The sequence below is a fragment of the Tachyglossus aculeatus genome, chromosome 1 (genome assembly GCF_015852505.1).
Source record: "Tachyglossus aculeatus isolate mTacAcu1 chromosome 1, mTacAcu1.pri, whole genome shotgun sequence".
In the NCBI taxonomy this organism is placed as follows: Eukaryota; Metazoa; Chordata; class Mammalia; order Monotremata; family Tachyglossidae; genus Tachyglossus; species Tachyglossus aculeatus.
Window position 1 is genome coordinate 122,564,181 of NC_052066.1, and position 14,521 is coordinate 122,578,701.

The window sequence follows — 14,521 nt, forward strand, 5'->3', positions numbered from 1 at the left end:
AAACAAAATGAGATTCTGAACTCAGATCAGACACCTGACCTATTTGTTAGCACTAGACTCTAGTGTCAAACTGCTATGGTGGATATTAAACTATTGGCAAAATTTAAGTTTGGCATATATTATTCAGTTTTATTTGTCTTTGAGATCCCTAACAGCACCCAATGGCCAGAGCTAACAATAATAATAATAATAATAATGATAATAATAATAATAATAATAATAATGGTATTTGTTAAGCACTTACTATGTGCCAAACACTGTTCTAAGTGCTGGGATTTATACAAGGTAATCAGGTTGTCCCACGTGGGGCTCACAGTCTTAATCCCCATTTTACAGATGAGGGAACTGAGGCACAGAGAAGTTAAATGACTTGCCCAAAGTCACACAGCTGACAAGTGGCAGAGCTAGGATTTGAACACAAGGCTCTGACTCCCAAGCCCAGGCTATTTCCACTACACCATGCAGCTTCTCCTAATGATGGTATTTGTTAAGCACTTACTATATGCCAAGCACTGTTCTAAGTACTGGGGTAGATGCAAGGTAATCAGGTTGTCCCAGATGGGGCTCAGAGTCTTATTCCCCATTTTACAGATGAGGGAACTGAGGCACAGAGAAGTTAAATGACTTGCCCAAGGTCACACAGCAGACAAGTGGAGGAGCTGGGATTATATTTTTCTTGGATGATACCAGTCTGTGTTCATGTCTTTAATGAGTTTTAAAGTTGGAAGGCAAGAGCTCTGTGTGTATGTGTGTGTGTGTGTGTGTGTGTGTGTAATTTGTATGTCTGCTTATGTGAATTTCTGTGTGGAATAGAATTGAATGCAGTGCTATTTACATGCCATTAATTGATATTATTCCTGATGCTCATCAAACAGCTTTGTAATATGGGCAGATTTATATATAATTTTTGGAAAATATTAGTTGATCTAATACATTGAGCTGTCTGGAAATTAACGGAAATGATCACAAGGAATAGTTCACATGAGATTTGATAAATTAATAGAGGCTAGAATATCCTATTATTTCTCAACTACAATAACTTCAGGCTAGGTATGTCAGGCAATGAAATGCTGGAAATCTGTACCTCTCCTGGCTTGCAAAACTCCCAAATAATACAAGTTGAGAGAAGGGTTAAAAAAAAGTACTATCCAGAAAAGGAACAGAAAGAAGTCACCTCTTCATAAAGAAGAATGCCTTCCCATTAGTGATTAAAGTATACAATTTTACAGGCAACGATCTACTCACTTAATTTTGGAGTACTGTGGATGGCTAAATATTATCCAGTGTTGATTTAAGAAGAGTGAAATAGCTTAAAGCATTTTCTATGGTTTCCATTCACTAAGCCAGAGGTCAAAAATAATGACTGAACCAGTTTGAATACCCACACGCATTTTGGATGCTCTGCACTTTTAACTATGAATGTTTAAATGTATTTTTAAAGATTTTCCATTATTTTATGCTAAAATGATTATATGAAGTCATACTTACTAATCTTCTGTATCTTGGTTTGCAGATAATCAGTAAAGTTGAACATTTGTAATATCATGAACATGTAATATGTTTCATTTTACTATTGATGACTGAGAACTAAACTTGAAATCAGTCTATCATTCAGGAAACCAAGTATCTACAGTAAAAATGGGATTTACCTAAAGGAGTTGGTGTAGGCACAGTTTGGGTAGCTAATCAAATCATTTCTTGAAGTTTTTACAGTGCGCAAGAATTACAAGACAATATTCTATTTCATGCCCTACTTCTCACTTGTGTTTTAAATGAATCTGAAAATGATTGAAGTCCTCTTTAGTTTTTTCCTTATTAATGTTATTCAAAGCCATGCTATTTATCGAAAAATGTGTTATTTCTTACAAAGCTCCTGTAAATAACGAAACTTGAAGCAAAGAGAAGTTGTTATTCCCATCACCATATAACAGTGTTACAATTGTGTCAGAAAGATGCTTCCAACCCAAACATGTGAACTTTATCAAGTGATCACTTTTATCACTTTTATCAAGTGATCTGAAATATAAACATGGGAACCTTTTTCCAGAGTTTGACTTATTTGTGTGAATTTATCAAGGGAAACTTTCTGCTCATTTTGGACTTGAAGTATTATACACATAGAAAAGAACTGAAGCTACTATCCTGTTGTCTCAAGAAATAAATTAGGCAAAGATTCTTAATATGAAAATATAAAAGGACTAAATTAACAGTTTGATGTTTGCATCTAAAGAAAAAGGTTTTCTAGTAATCCTCATTTTTTTAATGCTAATCAAACTAAGCATAATGATTATGTTTAATTGATAGCAGAGACTAGTGGAAAGAGCATGGGCGTGGGATTCAGAGGACCTGGATTTTAATCCCAGCTCTGTCAGTTACCTGTTGTGTAACCTTGGGAAAAATCACTTCAGTTTGCTCCTCTGTTCTCCCTCCTACTTATACAGTGATCAGCGTGGCTCAGTGGAAAGAGCACAGGCTTTGGAGTCAGGGGTCATGGGTTCAAACCCCAGCTCTGCTAACTGTCAGCTGTGTGACTTTGGGCAAGTCACTTCACTTCTCTGTGCCTCAGTTACCTCATCTGTAAAATGGGGATTAAGACTGTGAGCCCCCCGTGGGACAATCTGATCACCTTGTAACCTCCCCAGTGCTTAGAACAGTGCTTTTTGCACATAGTGAGTGCTTAATAAATGCCATTATTATTATTATTATTATTATTATACGGACTGTGTCCAACCTGATTATTTTGTATCTACCATTTGTTTAGTACAGTACTTACAGTGTAGTATTCCTTACCATTGGCTTTGAAGCACTCAATCACGTTGCCCCCTCCTACCTCACCTTGCTAATCTACTACTACAAACCAGACCACAAATTTCACTCCACTAATGCCAACATTCTCACAGTACCTCAATCTCACTATCTCACCACAGACCTTTTGCCCACATCCTGCCTCTGGCCTGGCATTCCCTCCTTCTTCATATCCACACACAATTACTCCCTTCAAAGTCTTATTGAGGGCATATCTCCTTCAAGAGGCTTTCCCTGTCTAAACCCTTCTTTCGTCTTCTCCCACTCCCTTATGTGCCATTTTGACTTGCTCCCTTTATTCATCCTCCCTCTCAGCTCTGCAGCACTTGTGTATATACCTGTAATTTTATTTATATTAATGTCTGTCTCCCCCTCTAGACAAACTCACTGTGGGCAGGGAATGTGTCTGCTATATTGTTATATTGTACTCTCACAAGCACTTAGTAAAGTGCTCTGCAAATGGTAAGCTCTCAAATAAACATGACTGACTGACTGCCGTAAAGATAGTAAGCACTCAACAAATAGACAATTATTATTGGAGCATGCTATGATGAGAAACCTGAGAGGCATTCCTGTCAATTTTCAAAACTGAAATTAAAATTATGAACCAGTTTTTATGGAACTATTTCCAATAATAACCTCATAAATTAACTGTTTAATGGCAAATTACTTGAGAATTTACCGTTGACCTCTTGATCAACTTTTCAGATTTTTTTAAAGATTTTTTTTCCAGATTTTACTAAGCCAGTAAATAATGTAGCAATGAAGGCCTCTTTAAAAAAAGAGACGAATTGCACAAATTAAGCTTAAAGATAAAGGAACATGGAAAACAGTGAACTTGATTGGGTTCCAATCAGACTAGAAGAGATTTGCAAAAAGTAAAATAAAATGAAAAAATAGCATATGTTTCTAAAATAATGAGTACCTACCTAAGAATTTGTGTGGGCCCTAAAGAAATGTAACTTTCATAGTCTTGTCAGGATGACGAACGATTTTATACCCTGAGGAAAATAATAACTAAATGTATGATTCCCAAGACCTCAGAGAGTACTTGGGTGAAGAGTTACTGAAATATATTGGCAAATCAAAGAAGCATGAGTCTATTATGCATGAATAACCCTAGGTAGGGATTTTTCTCCAGTGTGGGAAAATAGAGTTAGCACATCATGGCTCTAAACATCACTAATAGGGAAAATTTAGCCAACATAAAAATCTATACATTAAGAATGATTTTGGAAGTGCTTCCAGCAGGATGTAAAGATTTAACTGCAACTTTCCAACTGACCAGGCCTCCACATTGACACTGAGTATTCCATTCACGTGGGAGAACAGGTTGTCACGTGCAAAGCCTCGTAATAACCAGCCAGGAAACCCTGTGGAAAAAATTGGGGTTTATTTGTTTTCATTGTTTGGGGACTGGATAGTTACCAAAGGTTTAAGAAATTGTAGTGCTGGGCATAGTCAAAGCAGAGACATTAGAAGAAAGCAGGCCAGATGTAAATCATCTTGGACAAAGGGCAATGTCAATCATTATCCAGAAGATACTCTAAAACAACACATCCCCAAAGCACTAATAAAAGCATATATCTTACAGTGGTGATTCTGCACACTAAGCAGCTTCTGCTAGACTTTCACATGCTTATGGAAATTATGAAAACTGAAATAAGGTAGTGATTTACTCATACAAATTGCAAGGATGCAAAGCCAGATGATGATAATGATGAATTGTAAGTGCAAAAAGAAGAAATAAATGGAAACACACAAACTAGATCAGCAATGCTGATTACTTCTGAAGTTTAAATTACATGTGTATACTCAGTCATGGGTATAATCCTGGAGTACAAGAGTAATTTTTAGGATCCATGGTTTGAATTCATTTAATTTTTCTAGTCCAACAAAGTGTTCATCCTTTTTTTAAAGACAACCTTAGTTAAGATGAGTGCTGACAAGCAAAGCATATTCACTTGCCAGGACCATCTGTGGGTGTTTTACTGACTTCCTTATGTACTTGTTTTTATGCTTCATTTTTACACAGAACAAAACTGATATGTATACAACCTTATAACTTCAGAGGATCAAATAAATAAAACTGAAAGGGACCTCAAGGAACATGGTGTAGAAGCAGTCATGTTATCTAAATAGATTCTTTTAAATGGTAATCTAACTTTTTTTTGTAATACATTACATAACATAGTAAATAAGTGCTAAGCCAAAGGGAAACTGAAGGGAGTGCTATGAATAATGCTACCAGGAATATTCCAATATTCTAAAACGTATAAAAATTCTTATTTTTCACAGTGAAAGTTGCCAAGCATTGAATAAACCTTAGGCACTCAGAATTGTTCAAGAACACAAGGGAAAACCATGTATTTTAGAAAGTGTGAATGGGAGAAATGCTCATTGGGAATACTTAAACAGATGTGTTAACATACGCCAGGGTCTATACTGCAGGTTATAAAATAAATTATTTTCTAAAATTCAAAATTAATTTTATATCAATTACAGAACAAAGGTAGATTTTATACAACTTTATTATCTGAGGGTGCAAGAAAGTCAAACATAGTTACACTTTGCCAATAAATCTTGATAGCAGAAATAGGAACTGTTTAAACAAATACCTCTGCTCACCCATTCTACTCACCATTATGAATAGAATGGAAATTATGAAAGTTCTTGGATCCCACTGTTTGTGTAATTTACGTATTTGTTTTAAAAGACTAGAAGTCCATGTGAAGTGACATACGCTGAGAGGAAACTTTGTAAATCCATTCCATGTTGACAGCCTCTCACAATAGCAGCATAACCTGGATTTAAAGTCATAAGTTGGTCATTTCAGCCACCCTCGTTTGCTCTCTCAGGCATTCGTGAGCAAGAGGAATAACAATATTTTCTAACGGGCATGTAAAACTCATTACCCTAGTGGCTGCTTCTGGGGATCATACAATCAAAGGGAGAAACAGGAGTTTCAAATGCTGCAAATGACTAGCAGTTCCTTAGTGAAATGATTAACAATCTCATGCAGAACATTATAATCAAATAAAATATAAGGAAATGAAATTGGACTATAAAATTATTCATTTCTCGCTGTATTGGTGGACAAGGCTTCCTTAGGGCAGGAAGTGACAAGGTGTGGGGTGAGAAGTAGTCAGGAAAAGACAAAAGAGACACAAAGACCCTGGGTGAAAGAAAGGCAGAACATAACATATAAAGGTAGACTTAGAGACAGGGTCTGAAATGAGCAAAGATCAAAATTTACAGTGGGTGAAAAATAGCAAGAGACAGAGGTTGTGACATGGAGACAGACATATTCCTTCCTCACTGTTTTCAATCAATTAGTTGACCTCTGTGGAGAATGGAAATTCCTTCTTCTGACCCAGGCTTCACTAGCTCAGGATGGAAGGGGCTACCTCTGACAATGCTATTGATTCTAGGGTATCTCTCAGAAAAAGAAGTGGGCTCCACTTGGAGCCTCAAAGAGTAGTTTCTTGGAAGTGGCTGCAACAGCCCATTCAGCTCAGAATACAGGTAAAGTGAAGGGACTGGGATTGACCAGGGCTCTCCTTCCATTTTCCCATTGTGGCTATCCCTTCTGAGCCCTAGTCAAACACACTGAGGGCCTCATGCTGCTCAAGGGCTCACCATTCTCAGCACAGAGCAATTTTTACCATGATCTATGTTACAGTTGGAAGCCTCAGGTCGCAGTTCAGTTTTTTAAAACATGAACAAGAGTCACATCCGGCAGGATCATAATCACCAGTCACAGCAACAAAAAACAACAGCAGGACCCCATAAGTCATGTTTTTGGCTGGTTGGTGGAGGCTGCCACAGGCCAGCCAGAAATGGCAACGTATTCGAGAGAAAAGGCAGGCAATGCTGCTTTGGTACTATTGCCATGAGCTGCTTTCCAAAGTTGACAATATGGCCTGAACCTCAATCAACCAATCAATCACATTTACTGACTGCTAAATAGTGCTCTGTACAAAGTAATAAGTAGTTGGGAGAATACAATATGACAGAGTTGGTAGACACAGTCCTGCCTCATATATGATGCTCACGGTGGAAACTTCCAGGGAGCAGTCTGCAGCACGAGAGGACATGATAGCAGTAGTGGGAATGGCAGTGGAGACGTGAGTCAGTCAGTTGTATTTATTGAGAGCTTACTGTGTTCAGAGCGCTCTACTAAGTGCTTGGGAGAGTGCAAAATATAACAATATAACGGACCCATTCCCTGCCCACAAGAGAGGACAGCACTGAATGTCTTTTCTCTACATTTAACTGTTTTATTTCCCTGAACCAAAACATTAAATGGGAGAGTATTTCTGTCAGGGGAGAGTAGGAAGGGACAGATTTCTGTAGGAGTGTATGGAAATGCACCCTGTGGATATGAATAAGCAGGGACTTTCATTTCTCTGTTCATTCATATTGGTTTGTCAGCATGTTGCTTTCTCTCCTCCTGACCTTCCCTCCCTCCTTTTTTTGTCATTTCATTCTCTTCTTGCCTGCTCCTTCCCATACTCTGGATATCTCTCTTTCTCTCTCACCTTTCACATCCCAACAGTCTGTCTTTCCTTCTATTGTTTCTCTCCTTTCCTCTTCCTTTTACCTCTCTTACTTCCATCAATCAGTGGTATTTATTCAGCTCTACATCTTCTTCAAGAGGTCTTCTCTGACTGAGCCACCATTTCCTTTACTCTCTCTCCCTTCTGCATCACCTGTGCACTTACACCTGTACCTTTTAGCACTTGATACCCATTAGCACTTTAGCAGAAAAGCAGCATGGCTTAGTGGAAAAACCCCAGGCTTGGGAGTCAGAGGACATGGGTTCAAATCCCAGCTCTGCCACTTGTCTGCTGTATGACCTTGGACAAGCCACTTAACTTCTCTGTGTCTCAGTTACCTCATCTGTAAAATGGGGATTAAAAGTGTGAGCCCCACATGGGACAACCTGATTATCCTGTATCCACCCCAGTGCTTAGAACAGTGCTTCACACATGGTAAGCACTTAACAAATGCCATTATTATTATTATTATTGGTAATATCCTCCCCACTTTAAGCTCCACAGCACCTATGGACATATCTGTAATTTGTTTGAATGCCTGTCTCCCCACTAGACTGTAATGTCTTGTGGGTAGGAATTGTAGCTACCAGCTCTGTTGTACTGAACTCTCTCCAAACTTAGTATTGTGGTCTGCACACAGTACATTCTCAAGAAATACTATTAATGGACTAATTGAACACTTACTGTGGGCAAAGCGCTGTATTTAGAGTACAGTCAAAAGAAACCTCCTTTCCTCCATTTTGATCCCTCCTATCTCCCCTTCTCTTTTCTTCCCACACTGTTGAATCATGAACTCAGGTTCTGTAAGGGGTGTCTGAGTCCTGTCCATGAAAATCCACTCTTGAGTTACAAAAAGTATGGCCATCTTATTCTTTCAACATGCTGCGAAGAATAATGGGTTGTGGGTCAGTCATCTCTTAAATCATGTTGTATTACAATTTAAAACTGTCCAAAATTAATGCAGTCTTCATGGACCAGCATTAACTTGTGTCTCGTGATTACATTTTTGAGAAGGCTGGATGTTTCTGGATGTTTTTCAACTGATTTGACATATATACCCTTCACTTAGGGAATTCAACCTGGTCTTGTATAAATATTTCAGTAGCTGGAAAGTAAACAACATTTGGACGAAGAGTAAATGCAAGAGGTTAACAATCATCATAAGTATAAACTGGAGCCCTTACATAGCTATAGTATGCAACAATTTAGAAACAATTTAGAATTGTGATGGACAAGCAGGATTCTTGACAAGTGGAGATTTTGATGTCTATTACCAGGTTTTCCAGTCTCTCTTCGTTTCCTTTCCAGTACCTCAGCCAGTTTGCTTTCCCCAAGACTTCAAAGCCAGGCTCTTGGTAAACTGTGGCTTAGTGGAAAGAGCATGGGTTTGGGAGTCAGAGTTCGTGGGTTCTAATCCCAGCTCCACCACTTGTCAGCTGTGTGACCTTGGGCAAGTCATTTAACTTCCCTGTGCCTCAGTTACCTTATCTGTAAAATGGGGATTAAGACTGTGAGCCCCACATGGGACAACCTGCTTACCTTGTATCTACCCCAGCACTTAGTGCACTGCACATAGTAAGCACTTAACAAATACCATCACCATCAGTAGCAGCACATACTGAGAATCACAGGTGATTATGTGAAGAATTTGTATGGCTCGGCACTAATACAAGGCCAACATTGCAAATATAATTTATGGCTGTATCTTACTAGCATCTATTGCATCCCAACAAAATTCATATGCAAGTAGGCAGTCCAGTTTATTATTGGTAATTCACATTCAGCTACCACTAGTTAGTTGAATAGCACTCTCAACTTCTGAGTGAAATCTGCAGTACCAATAGCACTCAACATGAGGGCAAAGGCTGAAAATGTGTCTAATGATGGCTGGCCACACAAACCAATAATATTAACAGTTGTGGTACTATTTAAGTGCTTACAAGTGGCAAGCACTGTACTAAGCTCTGGGGTAGATACAGGACGATCAGGTTGGATACACTGTCTGACATTGGGCTCCAAGTAGAAGAAGAAGAAGAATGATGGCATTTGTTAAGTGCTTCCTATGTGCAATGCACTATTCTAAGCGCTGGGATAGATACAAGGTAATCAGGTTGTCCCACGTGAGGCTTACAGTCTTAATCCCCATTTTACAGATGAGGTAACTGAGGAACACAGAAGTTAAGTGACTCGTCCAAGGTTACACAGCAGACACGTGATGGAGCTGGGATTAGAACCCATGTGCTCTGACTCCCAAACCTGTGCTCTTGCCGCTAGGCCATGCTGCTTCTCATGTGCTTGGATCAGCATGGTAGCAGTTTGGTGGAGAGGAAAGGGTGGATTTTAGCAATATTGTTAAGGTAGAACCACCAGGATTTAGTAACAGATTGAATATATGGGTGGGATGAAAGAAATTTAGTTGAGGACAACACCAAGGTTACGAGCTAGAGTGGTGTTTTTTACAGTAATAGGAAAGACAGGAGGAGGACAGAGTTTGTGAGGAAAGATAAGGAGATTAGTTTTGGACATGTTGTTGGCGGGACATCCAAGTAGAAACGTCTTGAAGGCAGGAGGAAGTGTAAGATTGCACAGGGCTGGAGATATAGTTTTATAGGCCATATTCCAGGTGTTAGGGGGCAGTGGTTAGAGTTAACACGACAATACTGTGTTTCTGGGCTTTTTGTCCATAAAATAATAATTATGGTATAACCTACGCAATTACTATGCACCAAACACTGTACTAAGTGCTGAGGTAAATACGGCATGATCAGTTCCCACATGGAACTCACAGTCCAAGCGGTGGGGAAAGCAAGTACTGAAAACCCATTTTACAGATGAGGGAACCGAGGCACAGAGAAGTCAAGTGACTTAAGGTCACACGGGGGAAAGTGGCAGACCCCCATGTCCTCTGTTCCACTAGGCCATGTTGCTTCTATTCTGAAGATGGTTAGAAGTTTGTGGAAATTTCTGGCTGTGGCCACACATGGACTAGTAGAAAGAAGAGAGTGATAAGTAGAAGGGGGAGAAGTGGTGGACTGCCTTTGTGGAATTGGGATTCAGTACTTGTTCACCTGTATATATATATATATATATATATATATATGTTTGTACATATTTATTACTCTATTTATTTATTTATTTTACTTGTACATATCTATTCATTTTATTTTGTTAATATGTTTGGTTTTGCTCTCTGTCTCCCCCTTCTAGACTGTGAGCCTACTGTTGGGTAGGGACTGTCTCTATATGTTGCCAACTTGTACTTCCCAAGCGCTTAGTACAGTGCTCTGCACACAGTAAGCACTCAATAAATACAATTTATTGATTGATTGACTGTGAGCCCTATGTGGGACAGGGACCTTGACCAATTTAATTATCTGATATCTACCCCAATGCTTAATAAAGTACTTGGCAAACTGGAAGCACTTAACAATGACCACAGTTATAATAATGATAAGAATTATTATTACATGAAACCTATGACCTTAAAGCAGTGTGGCTCAGTGGAAGAAGAATGGGATTGGGAGCCAGAGGTCATGGGTTCTAATCCCAGTTCCGCCACTTGTCAGCTATGTGACTTTGGGCAAGTCACTTAACTTCTCTGGGCCTCAATTACCTCATCTGTAAAATGGGGATTAAGGCTGTGAGCCCCACGTGGGACAACTGATCAATCAATCAATCATATTTATTGAGCGCTTACTGTGTGCAGAGCACTGTACTAAGCGCTTGGAAAGTACAAGTTGGCAACATATGGAGACAGTCCCTACCCAACAGTGGACTCACAGTCTAGAAACTGATCACCTTGTTCATCCCCAGCCCCCGGCACTTAGAACAGTGCTTTGCACATAGTAGGTGCTTAACAAAGGCCATCATTTATTTATTTTATATAAAAATAATTTCTAATCAATCATTAAATAGTGAGTGGTAAATTTCCATTTTACAGATGAGAAAACTGAGGTACTGAGAAGTTAAGCGACTTGCCCAAAGTCATAGCAGGCAACTTGCAGAACTGGAATTAGAACCCAGGTCCTGTGACTCTTAGGCCTGTGCTCTTCCCATTAGGCAAAGCTCTTTCTCTCCAAGCAAATTCAACAGAGGACCACATCTGTTAACCTCAGCCTTGTGCTTCTATGGCTAGTAGTCAACTCAAAAGCTACAAATAAATGCATCAATGCAGCAAAGACCTTCTTTTCATGCACGAGGAATGAAATAGACAGACTTTCAGTCATGTATAGGTCATTTCTGTCTCTCCTACATATGTAATGGATAGGACTTTACCATGAGTAGCATCTCTCTGAATATGAATGAAATGCACACTCTTGGCAAACAGAAACACTACACTTGAGAGGTTAGACTGAAATGGGAGTAAGATCCAAGTATCATATTTGAAGCTACTGCAGTAAAAGCTTCACTGTAAAGATGTGCTCACTGAGGAAGAACTGATAAACAGACTTCAACTTCAAAGGAAAATAACCCTTTAGTTAGCTTAATGGTTGAGCTGCATAGTCAGTCATCCAAGAAAGGACTAAAAACATCTAAAAATTAGAGTCTAGCATTCTCCAAAGTTCCTGAAAATTAATTTTCATATAAAATAAGATTTTCTGTCAGTGATTCCATGACAATTTGATCACTGTCTTTTTAGTAGTGCTTATTATGGATTTAAGAATCCTTAAATATTTCACTTTTTAGGTAATTTGACTTGAGTCATTTACCATCAAACCTAATGGTTGCTACCTGTGGCATTTAGAAATTAGAAAGGAACCATTATCAGCCTCTTCTTTACCCTCCAACCAAATATCATCATTGGCTTATCAAACTTACACGATGGAACACTATCAAAACAAACTGACAGATGCAAAAATGTCATGGATGTTAAACCATTCAAGAGACATTAACCAATCATTAGCTGTAACGTCATAGCCTAAAATCCATCAAGGCATGGCCATGTATCTGCAAACTTCAAACAAGCCTCCACCATTGAGTGGATAGCTGGAATCCTAAAATATTATTGGCTAATGTGGTCAGAAGATACCAGTTGTTACCCAGGTAAGTTCCCACAGGGTTATGAGGCTACAGCACAGGATCAGCTCTATGCTGTGACCAGCTGTGAATAAGTCCTGTTCAAGGGAAACCTTTAGCGACACACAGCCTCCATGCCTGCCTGCTTGTTAGCTACACTCTTTGTGTGCTCCTGGGGACATGACTGAGAGGGTGCTAGTGGCAGTGTGCCAAACTTCATCATTATCATCAATTGCTTCACTTAGGTACTTGATCCTGAAGTCTCAGGACTGAAGCTCGTTTTTTTTTATGTGAGAGTCCATCATCACCACTACCACCTCGGAGTGGATAATGAGCATCCCATTCACAATGTCAACTCTGAAGGAGAATGAAGACAACAAAGACAAAGCCAACCTTGAACTTCTCTGCAATCACTGCTGCTTCTACACAAAATCTTAACTATTCTTCTCCCATCTACTGGATTTGAAGCAAATGATCACTCCTTAGACCATCCTTAAATTTCCTCCTTTCTGCTGACTTAATTCAGTTGTAAAAAATTCAAATACCCATTTCTAAATATATCTGAGAACAAAAATAAATGAAGAAGGTTCCTTGACAGAAAAGAGTGATGAATATTTTCTTATTTTAAACTTATCCTTAAATAAATTGTCTTGAATGCCCCTGTATAGGCTCATAATATTTACATGATGAGAAAAACTGAATTATCTCAATAAATTAAAGAGATGTCACATTATTTAAACTTCCATACCTTAAGGTAACATCTGAAATGTGTGTGTATGTGTGTGTCTATGTGCAGCTTTCTAAAGTGCAAACCAAAAAAAATTGTGTTCTTTACAAATGTTTAGGACGTTAAGGTTTGCTCCCCAATCATCACAGGCTTAAAATACTCTATAAAACCAAAATTCACAGGAGCCCAGATTGACTGTGAAGAGAGTACACATCTATCAGCTAGTGTTAGTATAGGACAATGTCCCCATACCCTTATTTAAGATTCAACTTACTGGGTATCATAAGTATTAACAAGCAACCATAAAAGTTAACAAATTTGCCTTGCCAAGTCACTTATACAAGAAAATACATGGGCCTGTCTGGGTGGTTTCCTTTACGGAGCTGTACAAGGGTAATTTTCCCCATGATTACCCAACTCCTTCTGGTTTTATTTACTTCAGCCTCTGAAAGGAGCAAAGAGGGGTCCACTGAATGCAGCATGGCAATGGGAAATTCCAGTACATACTGTCCTGTACCCTCAGTTCCTGGAAGTTCAGATAATCATTGCATCTGGCAAGCCCTCAAGAATCTATCCAGTAGCTTTCTCTCTGTGTTCATTACCTAAGGCAGTAGCAGTAAAGCATGTGATGTCTTCTCCACTTGGGTGGAGTGCAATATAACAACTCCAATGCCTTCAACTTTCTCTAAACCTTTTTTTATTTGGTTTTGGTCATGGAATTAAAAGAAGAAGTTTTCTTTTCTAGAAAAGACTAGTGCCTTAAATATCATTTGAAAAGTATAGGAACACAGCAGAAGAGACTAAGTGAGAAGGGACTCAATTTTCTTCTTTGATAAGAAAGTCTCGGCAGAATAGTCAAAAAGAAAAATCACAGGGCTGTGAGTTGTACCTGGGTACCTGGGTTTTAGTTCCAGCTTTGCCACTGGCCTGCTGCATCTTAGCCTCAATTTCCTTAAATGTAAAATGGGGAAAATATGTGTATCTCAACACAGAGGGAGATATTTCACATATCAAATGAGAATTGCTGTGAAAACACTCTGGAAAAATACAGTTTAGACTTAGCTTCCTTCCTCTGAATATCTCAAGGCACTTTAAAAAACAAACAAAAATGTAATGTAATCAAGTGCTTAGTGCAGTGCTCTGCATAAAGTACTCAATTCCATTGATTTATTATTATTCCCATTTTGCAGAGTAGAAACTAATGTAAAGCTTCCTTGAGTTTTTCTACCTCATTCTCAATCTCCTTCCGTTGCTTTACATTGAGAGTTTGGTCATTTTTCCTAATGTGTCTAAAACATATTGTTATATAAAGCAAAATACAGATTCATTCATTTGTTTTTAAGAACAGTTTTTCCAACCAGAAGCTACAAGGCCCCTCTACCTCACACTTAACTACATCACTGAAGTGCTTTCA

The 14,521-nt window shown here is 38.7% G+C and overlaps 1 protein-coding gene across 18 annotated transcripts in view; it reads right to left on the reverse strand.

Annotated features, from left to right (window-relative positions):
- RIMS1 (regulating synaptic membrane exocytosis 1) overlaps nucleotides 1-14,521 on the reverse strand; it is a 554,640-nt gene that overhangs the window by 241,329 nt on the left and 298,790 nt on the right. The window contains exon 1 of one of the 18 annotated variants that reach the window (XM_038748653.1): nucleotides 4,091-4,115. The exons of the other annotated variants lie outside the window; for them this stretch is intronic. Within the exon in view, the coding sequence (XP_038604581.1) occupies nucleotides 4,091-4,103 (13 nt within the window). The 5' untranslated portion in view covers nucleotides 4,104-4,115. Of the gene's footprint in view, nucleotides 1-4,090; nucleotides 4,116-14,521 lie in introns of those variants that run through there. 18 annotated transcript variants of the gene reach the window in all.